We start from the raw sequence: 19,944 nt of genomic DNA, 5'->3' as shown, positions 1-19,944 counted from the left end.
AAATGCCCAACACTCTTCTTTATTTATATAGAAGTGCAGTGAAATCAAACTGGCAAGCTCCTTTACAAACTGTGGCTCTACACTTTTGAATGACATCTGAAAGTAATGTCAATACTTACACCATTTGAACAGAATTTGTATTTTGATCCCATGGGGTGACACTAATGCTTGCTGCCAATTACAGTAGGGTAACAAGCACTGCCTATGGACTCTAGAATTAATCATCTGAAATGCTGAACCATATTATACATTACTATATTCTAAAAGATGTGGATGGATTTGCAAATTTCAGGTGAGTGGTTTTGATCAGGTGAGTGATTCTATGAAATTCTGCCACGAAAGAATTATGATGCGAGTCTAACTCCTCTTGATTTGGTCTTGGTCCAGGGGTTTTTATGTTCAAACTCTAAATATCTAAATCTATCAAGCTAAACTAGATAATTCATTGCTGTCCGTCTCACAAAAATCAATTTAGAAACTAGCCTTATATTATAAGGCAAGTCATCAGTTTGCAAGCCAAAATGTATTACTTTCAAGAAATGGTAATGAATCATTTTAACTTACAGACTCAAACCCATGTGAACACAATTAATCAACACTGGGACAAATTACAATTCCAGATCAAACAAGCTCAAACCATCAGAGAATTAACTCACAGTGTTACAGGTGTAATAAAAGAATTTACTAGTAGACATCTACCAAAACTAAACAGAAAGTCTTTCTAGAAATGTAGAGGTTAATTTTAATAGTTAATGGCAACACAGATTATCTCAGCTATGTTTAATCCATTAAGAATTCAAAACCAAGATTCATAATATAAGATCCTTGATATCAGATTCCTATATAATATGAATCTTTGGTAGAACTTTATTCTAACTTAACTTTCAATGTAAAACTTTATTTTGGGTATATTATAAGGGCAAAACTTACTCTAAATGCCATATGTTCAAAGAAGTTTGCGACTCCATTGGTTTGTGGTGTTTCAAAACGACTTCCAGCGTCAATCCAAAGACCAACTGTACAGGTTGGGGAGTCAGTCTGCTCTGATGCTATTTTGAATCCATTTTCCAGACTTGTAACTTTTGTTTCTGGTAAATTTAACAACGTTTGTGCATAAGTGGCAGTTGCAAGCTGATGAGCAGAACGAATCTGTTATAAAAAGAATTTAAATGTATTGAAATATGCAATTTTACCACACATAATTATGATTAGTAGCATAAACATGGTTAAAGCAATGCTTAAATATAGATATTATTCAAGGGTGAATACATATGATGATTAAACTAATTGCTAATATCATTAAGTACTAAAATAATTACAGGTTTCACCTGCTTTACAAAAATACTTCATCATCGCAATATCTTTTGTAACTAAAACTGGTGTAAAGAAAATAATCAAGTATGATACTGAACATAAAAGTATGCCACCCAGACAAAACACTGGTCAATGACATTGACTCCACACTGAAAGGCTCAGGTTGAGCCCTGGAATAAGCACGGTTGTTTGTAAATGTATAATTCTGTGCAGCATGGGGGCACTCAAAAGATACTGCAAGCTGAAAGTTCTCTTAAGTAGTTTGGTGATAGGAAAAGAGGGGTAGGAAACACTCAGACCCGTATCCCAGAATGATCTCGAAAACTGGGGCAGAATTGAGCAAAGTTATTCTGTTGCCCGTATGGTACTCAAGGCACATGACAACGACAAACACCATCTTGCCCAATAAAATCTGTAAGCTTGTTCTGATTAGGTCAGACAAGTGAGATTAGTAATAACAAAATAAAAATATTCTTTTACCATTCTCAATCTTCTCTCCCCCCCCCAAAAAAATAGGCTATCAAATCATACCAAATAATACATAAAATCTAAAAGCTAGAATGATAGGAATAAATACACAGTGCAAGCAAATCAAAATAATTATGCTGTTTACCTTCTAAACCAGGGGTTCCAAACCCTATGCCCGTAGGCGCCCGTCAATTATTTAGCATGTGCCCGCCGCTGTGCAATCGCAATAAAAATGTTTTAGTTTTCAATGAAATTCTATGTGAGAAATTCTCATTTTTAATGAAATAAAAATTGCGTTCAATGCAGATACTAGCACAAAGTGAAATGAGATCAATCTCTTTTTTATGTGCATGTATTACTAACTTTATCCAATTATAAATTCCCCTTGAAAAATTAAATGGTGCCTGCCGTCCGACAAATATTCTAGAATGTGCTCTTAGGAACAAAAAGGTTGGGACCCCTGTTCTAAACTTTCTTAGCATACTTACAGAAAGCAGCACCGATAACACCGCCAGTTTAAAACTTACTATCTGTTTTCCACTCTGAGTAAGAAAATGACCACACTTGTAATGAAATATCTAACATTTGTCTGCAAGAAGGCTTCATTTCCAGTACTGAGTTCAACAACAACATCTCAAAATGATTTTGCCTCCCAACAAAAAAAAATTTTTTTCCTCCCCATTCTGTTTTCCGTCTCTTCATTGATGAACAGCTCTACATCAAAGATAAGCTGTGAAAAGTTGACCTTCCTTTCCCCTTCTCATTTACAACAGGTGTTCAACAATACAACAGAAAAGTGTCTATGTTTTGTTATCTACAAAAGTTTCTCATGATTGAGTTTTCTAGTCCAAGTGCATTGATATATACTAAAAAGTAAAAATTACTGATTAAAACCACTGTGTCTGTAAACATATCGCTTTCTTCTTACCTATAAAAATATGAAGCGATGACATTTTATAGAAAATCCTATGTTAGTATTTCATGCATTCTTAGGTTAGTTTTTAATTTTTGTTTTATGCCTTTTTATAATCACATTTATGAATATAGAATGCTGTTTTGTGCAATAACAATTAAGCAAGATAAAATATCAATTACATTTTAAAAAATTATTTCTTCACTGATATTTACTGAAAGAAAACTGTTTGATTGAGAATGTTTCCTGTAAACTGAACAGGTAAATGTTATTAAGCAGAAATATGCATTTATTACTTTTGCAGTTAAAAGTACCATAGCGGTGAATATTAATATATCGACTTAACATGTGAATTAATAAGAAAATAAATCAATTCTTGCAAGATCAATAGCATCTAATAATGGCACTGTAGGCATATATCCTCAAAATTTTCATTACCAAACAGAAATAAAATTTTAACACCAATATTTGAAATCAGTTGCTTCTGATAAGTCTTTTGTGTTTGCATTTATTGGTTAAGTAACTGTTCTATTCTTGTCGTTAGGTGGCAGGCCATTCTACCTCCATGATATTTTTATCTCTGGAGTTTGGCATCAGGTAGAAGTCAGAAAAGGTTCTAAGACACCACTACTGTGATGAGACCTTTCATCACTGAGCAGATAATTTTATTGCTTTTCATAGTAACAGATAGCTGCAATTGTTTCCTGACAGTGATGCAATTTCACTGAAATGTTCAAGTTTTCCCCCTGTAAATATTATGTAAATAAATTGCTTGTATCAGAAAGGATTGTAACTTGATTTAACTAACTATCATGATTAACTAACTTTCATGATTCAGAACAATGCTGATGGAAACAAAAGACCTGTCATATAAATGAGATTTATTTACCTGTTTTACTATAAGTTTTGGAATTTCCTGATGGGACAGTAACAGTGATTCATCTATCTTAACCCTTTGGCCTATAACCACGAGTCTGACTCGCAGTACAGAATTTGTGCCAAAAACAAAAGCCATTCATGGTAAAGAATTTGTGCCAGAAACAAAAGCCACCTCGTGGTAAAAAATTTGTGTTATAAAGTAAACTCGTGGTAAAAAATTTGTGTTATAAACAAAAGCCATTGTCTGACTCGTGGTAAAGAATTTGTGTCATAAACAAAAGCTACAAGTCTGACTCGTGGTGAGAAATTCGTGCATAAAATGCCACATATTATTATTAGAACAGGCGATTGGAGTTATTCAAATATTTCTCCTTTGATTGCAACGTCAGTATTTTGTTTTTTTCAGTTGTTTCTGACGAAACTGGATGATCTGATTAGTTCCCCGATAAAGCTTCGTTATGGTCAGACGTTTCAAATATAATTTTGTATAAAGAATTTAAAAACTCTATTATTATTACTCTATCTAAACAATTATTTTTGTTAACTGATCAAATGATTATGATTATACCCTAGACATCTTAAAATTGCTATTTGCACCTAAACATTGTTTATTATTTCATAATTCCTTTCGTTGCACTGAAATATATATGTCATGAAAAGTATACATTTTGCGCCAGTTTGGGTACACGGCTCAGCAGTTTAATGGCACGGCACGCAACCGACTTTCTTGTTTACTATAGCTCGCGCACTTGGCAGATATTGTGTAGCCAAGGGGTTAAAACTGTTCACTGATTAAAGCCTAAATGCTTCAAAAGAAAGGTATGCAGTCAAAAGTCGTTGATCCGGACTCATCGGGACTTCGGCGAATCCGGATTATCGATTTTTCCGGATTATAGATCATCAGTTTAAATCTCGTAAGATGGCATGCAGAAATTCTAAAATTAAAAATATGAAACCGTAATTTATGAAATAAAGAACAATTATGATCTAAAGGGTATCAAAATTTACAAAAAAAAAAAAAAAGCTTAATATTTATTTGTTTACTTTATTAAACATTTCTCTCAATGTAAGTTGTTTAAGTTGCTTCATTTTATGTGATAATACTTTCTCTTTAATTCTATAAAAAGACATAATTTCTTGTTCAGTTACAAAGTTCCGCTGTTCAAGTCCCGTTAATTGCTGTGCCGAGAATACCGACTAACTTGTCAATCGAAATTTTTTCGTTTTCATTAACCTCTCTGTCACATTCTTCATGTCTTTATCCATTTTTTGCAGCAATTCCACTTTTTGTTTGTTGGACATCGAAACATACTTTTGTTTTGTAGATCCTTTGGAAGTTCCAGCATCGGAAATTCTATTTGACATAATCGAAAGTTCAAGTTTACTTTTATAAAATTGCTCTTACAGTCTGCAAAAAATAATAAGCCTGATCCAATTCCAAGATTAAGGAACAACGCAATCTGCAACATTAACTGAAATAGATAATTAGATAATTTTAGCTTACACCGTCCGTTATACATTAAACGAGCTGGCGAAAACGTATTCTGCACTTGCGCAGTAGTCAAGGTCTTATGCGCACGCGTAAAACGCCTGTGCGGCGGCACATGCGCAGAAAGTTTTTAGCTTTGAGGTCCGGATTATAGATCATTCCAGATTATGGGTGTCCGAATTAACGACTTTTGACTGTAATATTATTAATTTTAAGCTGGATAATCTTACAAATTTCCAAAAATAATTTGATAATTACTTCATTTTTAATTCATAAAATTGTATTTTTAATTAAAAATTTAATATTATTTGGTAAAATTATAATTGTTCAATTGAAAGCTGTAGAAACAATTAAGGTATCTGGTCAATCTTTGTTGTCCATATCACATTAACTATTCTCACTGCATTCATCAAGAACTTTAATGAGACATAATACACAATAAAAATTTATTTTAAAAAAATATGCATACTACTCCTTCACAGACGGTCTCTCCACTTCTCCAAAAACTTCTCCTTAGGGTTACAGTATTTATCAGTGACAATGCTGCCACAAAGTACACTCCTTATTGCAGTCACCACAGAGTTCCCCACCCAATTCTATTGATGGCAACTCAAAGGATATAAACAATATAAGGACAATATAAAATTTTCCCCCCTTAATAACAAAATCAGGATATAAAATTAGAAGAGATCAAAATGTGATCAACATATGACAAGGTTATAATGCACATATATAAAAATGAAATAACAAATATGTGACAAAGTAAATTTCAAAAAATTTTTAAATTGAAATGCAAGAAGCAAATTTCTTCCAGAAGTGAACATGTTTCCCCAATCTTGTGACAGTTTGTGTCCTAGGGAATTTGGTATCAGATTTGTTCGGTTAAACTGTCTTTAAGTCTCTGTTTGGTTTGAATTCATACAGATCAGAATCTGAAAGCAAATAGATGGTTTTAAATGGTCTAAAGACACAACAGATTAAAAGTCGTGCTTCCCATCCAGAATAGTGGTTAGTGATACTGACTACCGTACCGCAGGGCCCGTGTTCGAATCCTAAAGTAATGTTTATGCTTGTAAATGTATAGTGCTTGCGTGGCATTAGGATGTTGGGAAGTCCTTGAGATGTTGGTGGTAGGAGAAGAGTGCGAGGAGACCCTTGGATGTGAACCCGTGAACTCCATAAAATTGGGGACGAAACTCTTGGGCTTGTTCTGATGTCACTGTCAGACAAGTGAGATAATTACGACACCAACAGATTTATAGTCATTATTTCAATTGTGAAAGTTTTGTCTGTTTTGGAAAGGACTATGTGGGGACATCAGTATGGCTGGCATAGAGTGGTGGCTTTACTTGACTTATACATAAGTACACCTGTTTACACAATTTTAAGATAGAACTTATGCAATACTTATCTTGACAATCTGTAGATGTCGGAGTTGGGTTTTGTTGTTGCATTCTATGATGAATATGGTTAGTGATGAATTGAATCACATCTTAGATGGCATTATCATATCGATAAGCAGCCTGAGAGTTGAGCTGTACAGTAGTTTTGCACAAGATGTCTGCAGATCCTCTTTAATGGCTGTCCAAATACCAAGCTGAGCAACTGAGAGTATTTCAGTTCAGTTATTGATTTCAGAAGCTTTGAGAGAGGATTTTTTAAATGTCTATGATATTGTTCAACAATTCCATTTGACACTGGATGATAGCCTGTCATTGCGATTCTTGATTCTGCCTGTACCCAAAAGGTATGTAAACTCTGCAAACATTGTGAATCTCATTTGAGGACCTCGGTCTGTTGTTACAGCAAATGAACAGTCAAAGTGAGATATCCAGAAGTTGAAAATAGGCTCTGCAAATGGTTTCGTTTTCATATAGGAGATAGGAATGGTTTCAGGACATCTGGATAATCTATCTATTAGAGTCAAAAGGTACATGTTGCCCTCTGATGGTGCTAGCGGCCAACAATATCCATGTGCTTTTCTGAAAAACATGCAACAGGAAGAGAAAATGTATGCAGTGGTGCTTTAGTGTGCCTGATTATCTTTTTACTTCTGGCAAGATCCACAGGATTTCCCCTAATTTTGATATGGCTTTTCATATTGGGCCATACATAACAAGAACAAACGAGTTTCATAGCAACTGCAATACCTGGATGAGATAGATTATGCAGATGATTAAAAGTGAAACTGCAAAAGAAATTCAAAACAAGTAGATGAGGGATGTTTGTAGAGATATCACAATGAATATTACCACCAGAGTTGAATTCCAGCAACAAAGATAACTATTGTTTTTGAGAAGATTTTGTACCTCCCAATCATGCTGCTGAGCTTCAAATTTTTTTTTAAAATCTCAAAATGAAGATTTTGTTACAGAATCATTTTTTATTTTAGACAGAGAATCAGCAATAGCATTTTTAGAACCCTGCACATACTCAGAAATAATATCTAAATAATGTAATAGCAGAGATAAATATTTCTTGGGTTTTGCTTAAAAAAAGCATATGTTAACGGTTTATGATCTGTATAAAATTGAAAATTTCTGCCCTCCAATACATGTCAGAATTTCTTAATTGCAGAATTAACTGAAAATGATTCTATGTGGTACAAGGACCATTTCTGCTAACTTTTATCAAGTTTCATAGAGAAAAATGCTATAGGCTCTCATGTTTCTTGAGACTAGAATCTAAATGGTGTAATTGCCGAGATGAATATTTCTTGGGTTTTGCTTTAAAAAAAGCATGTGTTAACGGTTTCTGATCTGTATAAAATTGAAAATTTCTGCCCTCTAACACATGTCAGAATTTCTTAGTCGCAGAATAAACTGAAAATGATTCTATGTAGTACGAGAACCATTTCTGTTCACTTCTATCGAGTTTCATAGAGAAAAATGCTATAAGCTCTCATGTTTCTTGAGACGAATGTATAAGAGTGTCGTCTATTGCAAGGTCAGAAGCATTAAACCAGAAGCTTAACTGGGCTCCAGGAACATCGGATCTCGAAAGGGTAACAACGGCATTTCTGAAAACAATGTACAGCATCTTGGTTTCAATTTAACTGTGCAGATGAATTCTTAACATGAGAATGAGATGTTCCTCAGAATCTTTAGAGGCTACTAAAATTTTAGCAAGTCATCGACAAAAGAATCAACACCCACCTAAATACTGCGTGACTTTGTCTGCAGAACTTCAAAAGTACATTGAACAATTATGAACATCATTGGAATTAATAGGTGTTTGATGGTATGCCTAAATAAAGTCAACATGACTAAAAATTTTAGCACCATGCAATGCAGCAGCAAAATCGGTTTAGCAAGGCATAAGGTACAGTACAAAGTCCAAAATCCGGACTCATCAAGACTTCGGCGATTCCGGATTTGGGATTTTTCCAGATATTAGATCATCAATTTAAATCCGGTAAGATGGCATGCAGAAATTATACAATTAACCTGGCATTGCTCGCGCGGGGGGAAAAAAAGAACGGGATTGCTCGCTGGGTATGACATACCCAGGGCGGTTTTTTCCTCTCTTTTACTATTAAATCTGCACAAAATATAAAAGAACAAAAGCATGGAAGAGAAAACAGTTTCAAACATATATTAAAAATTTTACCTTTAATTTGCACATTTTAGGCAAATGCACGCTATATGTTCCATGTATACATGTTTTTCACATTCAAACTTAGCTTTTCTGTCTTTTTTGGCCCCACATTCAACACATCTTTTATATGTCGTCTTTACCTTCTTAGCAGGAGGTTGTAATGTATTTTGCAGTAATTTACAAAACAGACAATCTTCTTAGTAGAACATAAATTTTATTTCTAGTTCACGGTGATAGACAAACTTTATACAATTCTTAAGTGGCAAAATTTTCATCCTACTCCTAGCTGTAAAATCTTCAGAATTCTCATCTTTTTAAAACAATATCTCACGTTATTGAGTAACAGTTTAATACAAATATGGCATTCCCACTTCAACAATAATTATATTTATTTATTAAATAACAAGATATTACAACCTCTCCCCCCTCCAGATAAACTTTAATTTATATTTTTATAAATTAAAGTTTACATTTTTTTTTCTCCTCAAAACAACAATATCAGCACAATACAGAATTGAAATACAAGATATAACATAATAACATACACTGAGGAAGAGAGGAAGGAACAAAATATTTTTTTATCTATATAGAGAAACAAATTATTTAATCAGGCCAGGGTGTACGACTTAATGCGTCTACATTTTTATGATTTTTACCACTTCGATAAACGATCGTGTAATTGTAGGGTTGTAGTACTAGTGCCCATCTCATAAGTCGTGGATTTAGACTCACATTATTTTTTAGCCAAACTAAGGGATTATGATCGGTCATGATGAGGAATTTAGTATGCCCGTCTAAATAACACTGAAGTTTCTTTACAGCAAATATTATGGCGGCGCATTCCTTTTCTGTGGTAGAGTACTTTTTTTCAGTTTCTGTAAACTTCTTACTGAGGTATAATACTGAATGTTCATTGTCTCGTTCATCTTTTTGAGCTAAAATGACACCCATACCAGAGTTTGAAGCATCAGTTTGCAAAATAAACTCCTTATTGAAATCAGGTGCATGTAGTATAGGCCTTTGAGACAGTTTCTCCTTTAGCTCTTCAAATGCTTTTGTGCACTCTTCTGTCCTATTTATTTTCCCTTTCTTTAAGTTTCCTTTCAAAGTTTCTGTTAAAGGTGCTGTGATAGATGAGAACATGGGAATGTAATGATTATAATATCCCGCTAATCCTAAAAATGCTCTGACTTGACTTTTTGCGGATGGCACTGGAAAATCAAGAATAGCTTTTACTTTCACTTCACTTGGCATTCTTATACCACGACGTACAATATGTCCTAGATATTTTACTCTATCTTGAGCAAATTTACATTTTATTGGTTTAATAGTTAAACCAGCGTCCTTTATTTTGGACAAAACGGCTTTCAGGTGACTTAGATGTTCTTCCCAGGTGTTTGAAAAGATTGCCACGTCATTTAAATATGAAACAGCAAAGTTTTCACAACTGTGAAGGATTTCGGCCATCATTTTATTAAATGAAAATGGTGCATTTTTAAGTGTGCCACAACTTGTAACAAAAGTGGCTAATCTTTGAGTATTAGGTGTTAAAGGTATTTGCCAGTATCCCTTTGTTAAATCCAAAAGAGTTTTATATTTTGCGCCTGCTACCGTTTCTACTCGTTGTTCGATGTTAGGCAAGGGGAAGAATTGTGTTTTAGTCAATTTATTCCATTTTCTATAGTCGATACAAGGTCTTGGATCCCTCCCTGCAACTTCTACTAAAATCATAGGAGAAGTGTAATCTGAATCTCCTATTTCAATTATTTTATAGTGAAGCATTTTATCGATTTCTGTTTTTAATATATCCGTTTGTCTAGGAGACATTCTGTATGGTTTACAGTGGATTGGGGTGTTTTCTGTCAATTGAATATCATGTGTTATTAAATGAGCTTTTCCAGGTTTATTAGAAAAGATTTTTGAAAACTTCAGCAGCATATCATGCAATTCTTAAATCTGTTGCTCATTTAGCTTATCAGTTAAGGAACTGTTTTCTTTAATGTCCTCAAAATTGAACGATGTTGGTTCAGAGTCAATTGTTGGGAAATTTTCCTCCATATCATCAATTTCAGATTGATCATCTGTAATCATAAGGTTAACCAATTCTGCTCGTCTATGATAAAGTTTTAGCATGTTAACATGGTAGACTTAATTAAAGTCATTTTTTCCTTCGAAACTCACAACATAATTAGTTTCGGGTAATTTCTTCTCAACCTTCCCAGGACCTTTCCATTCAACTGCTAGTCTGTTTGGTTTATTCGTTCATACAACTAATACTAAATCTCCTCCAAAGAATTCTCTTTTGATAGCTTTACGATCGTACCACACTTTTCTTTTGGTTTGCATTTCCAGCTTTTTATCTGTAGCCAGCTCTTTGCATCTTTTTAACCGATTTATTAATTGAAAAACGTATTCAACAACATTATTTCCTTCATCTTCAGGATTCATCCATTGTTCATATAATAATGTTACAGGTGTTCTAAGATTTCGACCATATACTAATTCTGCAGGTGTAAATCCCGTACTCTAGTGCGTTATTGTTCTTAAAGCAAATAGAGCTGCGGGAACTTGCTTCTCCCACTCAGGGTCTGCTTCGATACATAAAACTTTTAAAATTCGTTTGATTGTTCGGTGAAATCCTTCAACAGGGTTGCTCTGCGGATGGTGTACTGAGCTTCTAGTTACTTTTATTCCAAATTTTTCTACAAATTCAATGGCTAGATTGCTCATAAAGGAGGTACCTTGATCAGTTTGTATTTCTTTCGGGAAACCCATTCTACTAAATATTTGTAACATGGCTTCAATTACTGACATTGTGCCAATATTAGGAACAGGTACAGCATCCAGATATTTTGAAACTACACAAATAGCTGTAATTAAGTATCTATTGCCATTTGGTGTTATTGGTAAAGGACCGCATGCGTCAAAGTTAATTTTTGAAAATACTTCTGCAATAATTGGTACTAAAGTCAAAGGTGCTTTGGCTTTATCATTAGATTTTCCCACTCTTTGACGTGGATCGCAAGTTTTAACATACTCTTCTATTTCTTTATAGCAATTAGGCCAGTAAAAGTATCTTGTTAATCTATCTTTAGTTTTGACGATGCCTAAATGTCCAGATGTACTATAATGACATAATGACTTTATTTAATCCCTATATTTTTCAGGAATAACAATTAATTCCCTTTCATTTCCATTTTTATCTATTTTCCTTTTCACCAACAATCCGTTTTCTTTTACTTTGAAATCATTTGTCTTGCTGGAATTTTCATTTTTAGCTTCGTTAAGCAATGACGCTAGATCTCTGCTTTGATGCTGAGATTCAATTAATTCCTTTGAATTAACATTAATCACTTTCTTAATTTCCTTGTCTTCCTTATCAGCTTGTGGTAAAATATCTTCATCAGTGTCAATAAACGTCAGTTCTTCTTGTTTCTCCATTTCAGTTTCTCTATTTCGATCTTTTTCACGAGATCATTTTACTTGAGATCGTGTCAAAACTGCATTTATTTTTTCTACATTTAAGAATGATTTATTTTTGAACAATTGGGCAGTTTTGTTACCCAATACATATCTGCCTGGATCATTTGTAACAACAGCTGCCTTTGTCTTTATATGACCAAGTTCGCAATTAATTTCAACTTCCGCTAACGGTAGACACACTAAATAATCATTTAAAAGATTTTGTACCCAGACATGTTCTCCAGTCATTTTTGCGTTATCAATGTATTTTCGAGAAATAACATCAACAGTGGCTCCTGTGTCTCGAAGAATAGGCATTTCATACCCATTCACTAAACCGTTAATTGTATATGTCTCTAACAAATCATCATTCGAAGATATGCAATTTACCTTTTCATTTGGTTTTAAGCGAGGAGACTGAGGCTTAAAATGTTCGTATGATCCACACTCGAAACAACGTGGGCGATATCTTTTGTCATATAAATTTTCTTGGTTTTTGTTTTGGAACTGATTCCTTTGCTGATGATCTTTCTTGTATTTTGAATCATGCCATCTATTAGAATGCTTAAAATAAGGCAGGTGCTCTATTTTTTTCACAAAATTATCATAACGCGGTTTAAATGATCCTTTGTTAATTTTCTCAGTCTGATTGGCAGAAAATTTCGGTTTTATTGTTTTTCTCACATCTTCAAAATCTTCAATTTTCTTAACCATTTTAGTAGGTGAAATGATGGTTGTCCATTGATCCATAAAATGTTCTTTGAAATCAGGAGAAGTACGCTTTTTTATTTGATCAACCAGCATGAGATCTTTTAGCTGTTCAAAAGTTTTAATGTTTAATCCGTTAAGCCATCCTTCTAAATAATTCTTTAATTCATAGTAGAAATCATACCAAGTACTTTCAGTAGATTTTTGGTATTTATTAAATAGTTGTCGAATTTTTTCCGCACTCAATTTAAATTGTTGTAACAGTAAAGTTTTTACATATTCATACTTTTTCGCGTCCTCTTCTGGTTCCCTAGCAATAAGTTGAACAATGTCAGGAGGCAGTAATGAAATAAATTGAGTCACTTGATTTTCAGCAGGTATATTCATTATTTTTGCTTGATGCTCAAATAACACCAGGAATAAACTTATTTCATCTTCTTTAGGGTTGAAACGTGGCATGACATCGTGAATTCTGATTTTAAGGCTACTCAGGTAACTGCGTAGTTTCTACCGGCTGTGCTGTTGCAGCCATTGCTTCCAGCTGAAGTTTCTGTAGCTCAAAGACTCTAATTCGCTCTTCTCTTTTGCGTTCCTTTTCTCTTTCTTCTCTTTCTTCCCTTTCGCGTTCTTCTCTTCTTTCTCTTTCGCGTTCTTTTTCTTTTTCTTCCCTTTCACGTTCTTCTCTTCTTTCTTTTTCGCGTTCTTTTTCCTCTTTCGTGATCTTTTTTTCTTTCCCTTTCTTCTCTAATTGCAGCCAGCAGTTCTCGAGTAAATTCCTCATCATAATCAGGACTTTCAGTAATCAGTTTATGCAACTGAGCAATCTTAAATTCAGGTTTCACGGTTAAACCTAACTCTTCTGCTAGTACTTTTAAATCCTGTTTTTTACTCCTAGCTAAGAATGACATGTTGACACAAGTTACCTTTATTAGGCTTCCTTTTGAAATTGAATCTAAAAGATCGTACTTGTACTAAAAATGTATAATTTCTGGCGAGACTTAATTTCTCAAATACGAAATTCACACTAACCAATTGGAGAGAATTATTTAAACAACTTTGCCAGGTTGGCACAAAATACTATAATACTACGTCGGGTTGACGTTTTAACTCACTATTCACAAGCTTCGTTAGCTATAACTATATAAACACCTTTGCCAGTTAGGCAATACAATGGAATTTTACCCACGTCAGTTTGACGACTTTACTATCTATCTCCATGTCTGGCTGGCGATAACAGAAACAATTTTTGCCAGTTTGGCAATACAACTTTTAGAATATACAATCTATAATACGTCGGGATGACGTTACTATCTATCACACGCCTGGATGGCGAGAACTAAGAAAAAAATCTTTGCCAATTCAGCAGTATAATCAAATCCCACTACGTCAGTTTGACGTTATTACTTATTTTCACGCGCCTGCTTGGCAACAAATTCAAAAACTCAGCTAGCAGTTCTTTTTTTTTATAAATGCCGAGATGGCTTACACATATCATTTATCAGCATAAAAATTCAATGCAAATAAAAGTAAAGCATAAATAATAATTTCAAAATACTTCTTTACCACAAATATCAATTATAAATTTAAGCTGAATATTTTTAGTGTCAGTTATTTTAAACAGAATCTGACACGTAAACTATAATTCTGAAACAAAGTATTAAAATTCAATAAAATCTTTTTTAAAAAAACCAAAAGTTAATCTTATCTTCAGAGATCAGCAATATCCTATTTTTGACAGTTTTTTCTCGGACGCAAGTTATAGAAGCACAGATGACCTTTGAATGATCCGCTTCAAATCTGGCTTTAAAACGGCAGACTTCTTACATCCATTTCTCATTGAAATAAACAAACTTGGCAATTGGTATTAGCAAACTTGTTCTAAAAAATTCAGCAAATTTCTGGGATTAGGAGACCAGCAACATCGAAATTGATAATTGCACTCCTAATTTCCAGTATCTCGGTGGAACCTCCAATTAATTAAGACTGTAATGTATTTTGCAGTAATTTACAAAACAGACAATCTTCTTAGTAGAACATAAATTTTATTTCTAGTTCACGGTGATAGACAAATTTTATACAATTCTTAAGTGGCAAAATTTTCATCCTACTCCTAGCTGTAAAAGTTCAGAATTCTCATCTTTTTAAAGCAATATCTCACGTTACTGAGTAACGGTTTAATACAAATATGGCGTTGCCACTTCAACAATAATTATATTTATTTATTAAATAACAAGATATTACAAGGTATATTGGCCTCATTGTTTCCAGTTTTACTTTTAACTTTGTAGGATCATTGCTTGTTGACTTTTATCTTCTTATAATCTTCTATCAGTTGAAATGGCAGTGCTTTTAGAAATGAGCATCGGGCTCGATGCCCAGTACGTGGGTTCTTTTATGAAAACAAAATTATGCATGCATTTATTGCAGCAACATTCAACATGGAATAAAAAATAGCCATAGGCCAACGACTTGTTTTTTTCAGCCGTTGAATACGTTGCAGTCATTTTATCCACGACATCCACAAATTGTATTTTTAGCAGAAATTCTAACATTTCCACGGAATTTCATTTTACTTTATTTTGTTACGTTATTCTTATCTAAAAATAGTCTCTTTCATTTGAATCAGAAAGATCGCACTCTAAATCAGATTCTGTTTCAGGCGAAGATTCATGTTCACTGTAAATCGCTTCATTATCGGAAAACTCATTATTCTCAAGACTTTCTTCACCCGAAGAAACAGTATCAAGTAAATTTCTTAAATGTTGCATTTTTTATCATAACTTTGAAAAAGCATCATAATGAGAGAATGATTTCAATGCGTCTACCGGTACTCAGAATTGCAACAGCAATGCTCGCGCTGAGTGTGACATACCCTGGAGTGGCGATTACAAGATGTCTATTTTTAGAACTCTTTCCCTTATTCTTCCCTTCCAAGGTTATTATAACCTTGGGGGCAGCTACAAGAAAAATCATACATTTTTAAAAAAAGGTTGAAGAAAAACAGCGAAAAAATGGAAGGGGTGGGTACGACATACCCATCATGAACAAACCAGGCTTAAAACGATGAAATCGTAATTTATGAAATAAAGAACAATTATGATCTAAAGGGTATCAAAATTTACAAAAAAAAAAAAAAAAAGCTTAATATTTATTTGTTTATTTTATTAAACATTTCGTTCAATGTAAGTTGTTTGGATTGCTTTGTTTTTTGTGCTAATACTTTCTCTTTAATTCTATAAACAGACATAATTTCTTGTTCAGTTACAAAGTTCCACTGTTAAGTCCTGTAATTGCTGTGGCGAGAATCCAACTAACTTGTCAATCGAAACTGTTTTGTTTTCAATAACCTCTCGTGTTACTGGGCATTGTCATTACAATGAAAAACTTCTATTATATCATCTTCATTTATTACCACTTCTCTACATTTTTTTACAAAATCCATTAACTGAAAAATTTCACTTTTATTTTGCAATATCTGAAAATCTTCCAATTCGCGGCTATTATATTCAGCGTCCTCACCATGAAATATGGTAGCTGGCCATAAATTATGCCAAGCACTTTTTAACATATCTGGAGACACATTCTTCCATGATCTTGCCATGCTCCATACAGCAGATTTTATGCTAAAATATTTCCAAAATTCTTGAATAGTCTTGCCATTGTTCAAGAAATTTAAGATGGATTTTAAAAATGCTAATTTATATTTGCCTTTCAGCGTGCGCACTATTCCGATATCCATAAGCTGAATGGCAGGTGTACAATTTTGGAGGGAAGAATAATACGGATACATTATCTTTCACTAAAACTTTAAGTGAAGTATAAGCTGAACAGTTGCCTATACATTCAGGACTATTTTTTAGTCATCCCTCGGGTATAAAATGATTTTCAAACCAATCATTCATTAACGCCTGTGTCATCCATGCTGTTAATTTGCATAATATATGGGAAAGTCGTTACACCTTTAAATGCTTGAGGTCATGCATCTTTTCCGATTACAAAAAGTTTGCATTATAAAAACTTCTCATCCCTTAATTTTGCCGCTCAGTGCTTCCCCCAATTCCAAAAATTTCGTCTTCCCTAAATGCTGCCGCGGCATCTGGGTTTATGGTGAATAACATATCAGTTATTCTTAATTAAAATAGCACTAAATGTAATCTTTTGGCCTATGAGTTTCATTAACAAAATCTATTTTTAGCATATGAAAAAAAATTTTTTTAAATATTTCCTCATCAACCTTTCTTAGAGCATTTAAATCTATAATCACTGCCAAGCGCAATGTTAGCATAAAAAGTTGCCATACTCTTGTTATTCAATTACTAATATATATATAAAAAAAAGTTTAGACATCACTGCATGAGTTATTGCTGAAGCTGTCATGTATTGATAAACATGCGGTGATGAAAGCAAAATATAATAAATAATGACTCGCCAGGTCGGGTGTCAGGGATATAAAATAGGTAAATGTTTAGGTTTGAGATGTATGCCATGCAGACACTCAGCTACGGATCCAAATTATTAATCTCACAAATGTATGCTTACATGATTGTTTTTCCATAACAAGGTATTTGGAATTTTTAAGTGAAAACCTCCACCTTTTATTATGGAAGGAACAATCAAATGTGCATGCATTAACCTTTTAACTGTCATGCCCGAGAGCACTGGTGTTCGAAAATGTCACGCCCGAGTATTACTCGGGGTAATTTTTTTTTGAGTGCATCGTATTGTTATACCCAAATATATATCGGGTGACGTTTATTTCGGCTTCATCTCTTTGTCAAACCCGACTGTATCTCGAGAAAAGTTAATGTGTGCTCAATTCAATAGATGACAGCACTTTACTGAAGATTTCAAAGGTTAGAGGTTATAAGTTCTTTGGTTCAAAGTGCACGGGATCTTTTTGTTGTAAAATGGCGTCTAGTTCTTTTAAACATTATATAGATGATTTAGATTCTTCAACCGAAGATGAAGGATGTGTGTTTGATCAGCAGTATTCATGATACTTCCATGGTCAGCATCAAAAATAAAAAAGAAATGGAGATATACTCAAGCTGAAGATTGTTTCTGACAACAGTCTAACTATGGGTGGTGTAGATCGCTGTGATCAGGAAATATCCTTTCATCCAACAATCCGAAAATGTCAGAAAAAATATTATAAAAAGATATTTTTACATTTACTAGACAAGGTACTCTGAAACTCATATTTGCTCTATAAAAATGTAGTTGAGAAATGTATTACATTTTTAGAATTTTGAATCCAAGTTTTAGAAGAGCTTTTACATAAATATGATGATGCAGCTTCTGGACAAAAGAATGTTGGCAGACCACCTACAATAGATAACCCTGCCCGTCTTACTGAACGACATGTTATATCCCATATTCCTCCTCCTGCGAAACTTGAGCCTACAAGACAGTGCAAAGTGTGTTGTTCGAAAAAGGATAAAAATGGGAAAAAGATAAGGAAGGAAACACGATTCTGGTGTAGTGATTGTGGAGTTGGTTTGTGCTTGGAAAAGTGTTTCTAGTCGTACCACACAAGACTGAATTACTGAACTACTAATAGGTATTCACTTTTATTTATTTATTTTTTAGAAAATAATTAATTTTTTCATTTTTAGAAAATAATGCTCCATTAGAACTGAACTTTGCAACTGCCATGTTGAGTGGCAGCCACCTCAAGCAAATAATATGAAGTGGCTACAATGTACCACTTACCCATGTACTTCAAAATATCAATTTTTAACTACTTAAGTATATTTTATTTTGTACTAAACATTTGATTTTTGCAATAAAAAAATTTGACAATTTGTGTACCCAAATCATCAAAATAACTTGAAAGTTAAAGGGTTAAGCATACAAAAAAAAAATGTTTGTGGCTTTGAGATCTGGATTTTAGATCATTCCGGATAATGGACATCCGGATTTCGGACTTTGTACTGTATTTATCTTTTATTATTTGGGCATTTAATGTGCAATACTATCCTACAGGCCTCCACTCCAAAGTTCCCTTTTTTGGAACTATGTGAAGAGGAGATGTCTCACTATAAATATCCATTTCACTTTTGAAATTGTTGCCATTAAATATAATTACCCAGTATTATATTTAAAGAAATTAAATAATGAAAAATCTGCATGAATGTATGTATGAAAAACAACGGTACCTACAGTCGTCCAAATTTTGAATAACATAGTCCTCCTCCTATATTTTGTAAAACTTTAACGAATTTTTGATTAACATACTCAATGATTTCAAAGTGAAAAATGGGAACACTTTATGGAATAAAACATTTTTAACTCCAGCATGTGAGACTGTCTATCAGAAATTCTAAAAATGGCTGATCTTTGGAATATGGTAACTGGTAGTTTGGCGACATTTTGGAGGCGATAAAGGTTACTATCTAGGACTTTGGTAATAATGTGAGAAGTACTCAGTTCCGATTACGCATTTTGTGTGAGGGAAATGAGAGATCATGAGATATGTCATGTGACATTAATGGACGAATTACAGTTCTTTAATCGGAAAAGGGGGGAATTTGAAAAACTGTAGTACTATATTATTTTGTATTAAGCTTCATTGTGTGTTGTGTGAAATAGTGGAAGTGTGCGTGCCACATAATGAAGATTCTGAAGATTAGGTAAGTTAGTATTTTTAATCATTTGAGGATATTATTTTTATGCATTGTTCTAAATGTAAGGAGTAAATAAATTAATATGATATTATTGGAAAATTGTCATTAGCAATGATTTAGTTTAAAGTAATTAGGATTGTAATCTAATTTTTATTAATTTAATGTATGTGCTTATTTATAATTTAATTAATAATTTTTTAATTTAATGATCGTGATTTTGTGAGTTTTATGTTTGTAGTATTTTGGAATATGTTTGAGTAGAATACGTTGAGTATTTTCATGCATTTTCTTGAAATTTTTCTAATTTATGAGAAAAAAGCAGTGTACATGGATATAGTGAAGAGTGTGCGCAATGCCATTTTTGTGCAATTCTGGGATGTTTTTTTAAGTAAAAATAAGTCGACGTGTACATGGTTTAGTGATATTTTAATTAAATGATAGTTATTTTGTGAATTTTATGTTTGTAGGAATTTGGTATACGTTTCAGT

At 33.3% G+C, this 19,944-nt stretch overlaps 1 protein-coding gene across 1 annotated transcript in view; it reads right to left on the bottom strand.

The window, feature by feature from the left end:
* LOC118200472 (mitochondrial-processing peptidase subunit beta-like) overlaps positions 1-19,944 on the bottom strand; it is a 71,840-nt gene that overhangs the window by 40,898 nt on the left and 10,998 nt on the right. Inside the window, exon 2 of the mRNA XM_085817422.1 lies at positions 931-1,149. Within this exon, the coding sequence (XP_085673548.1) occupies positions 931-1,149 (219 nt within the window). The remainder of the gene's footprint in view (positions 1-930; positions 1,150-19,944) is intronic.

The sequence above is a fragment of the Stegodyphus dumicola genome, chromosome 5 (genome assembly GCF_044657685.1).
Source record: "Stegodyphus dumicola isolate Sdum_Otavi_A_Nest chromosome 5, ASM4465768v1".
NCBI classification, from domain to species: domain Eukaryota; kingdom Metazoa; phylum Arthropoda; class Arachnida; order Araneae; family Eresidae; genus Stegodyphus; species Stegodyphus dumicola.
Note: the sequence above shows the minus strand (reverse complement) of the source record. Positions and strands in the feature narration are given on the sequence as shown.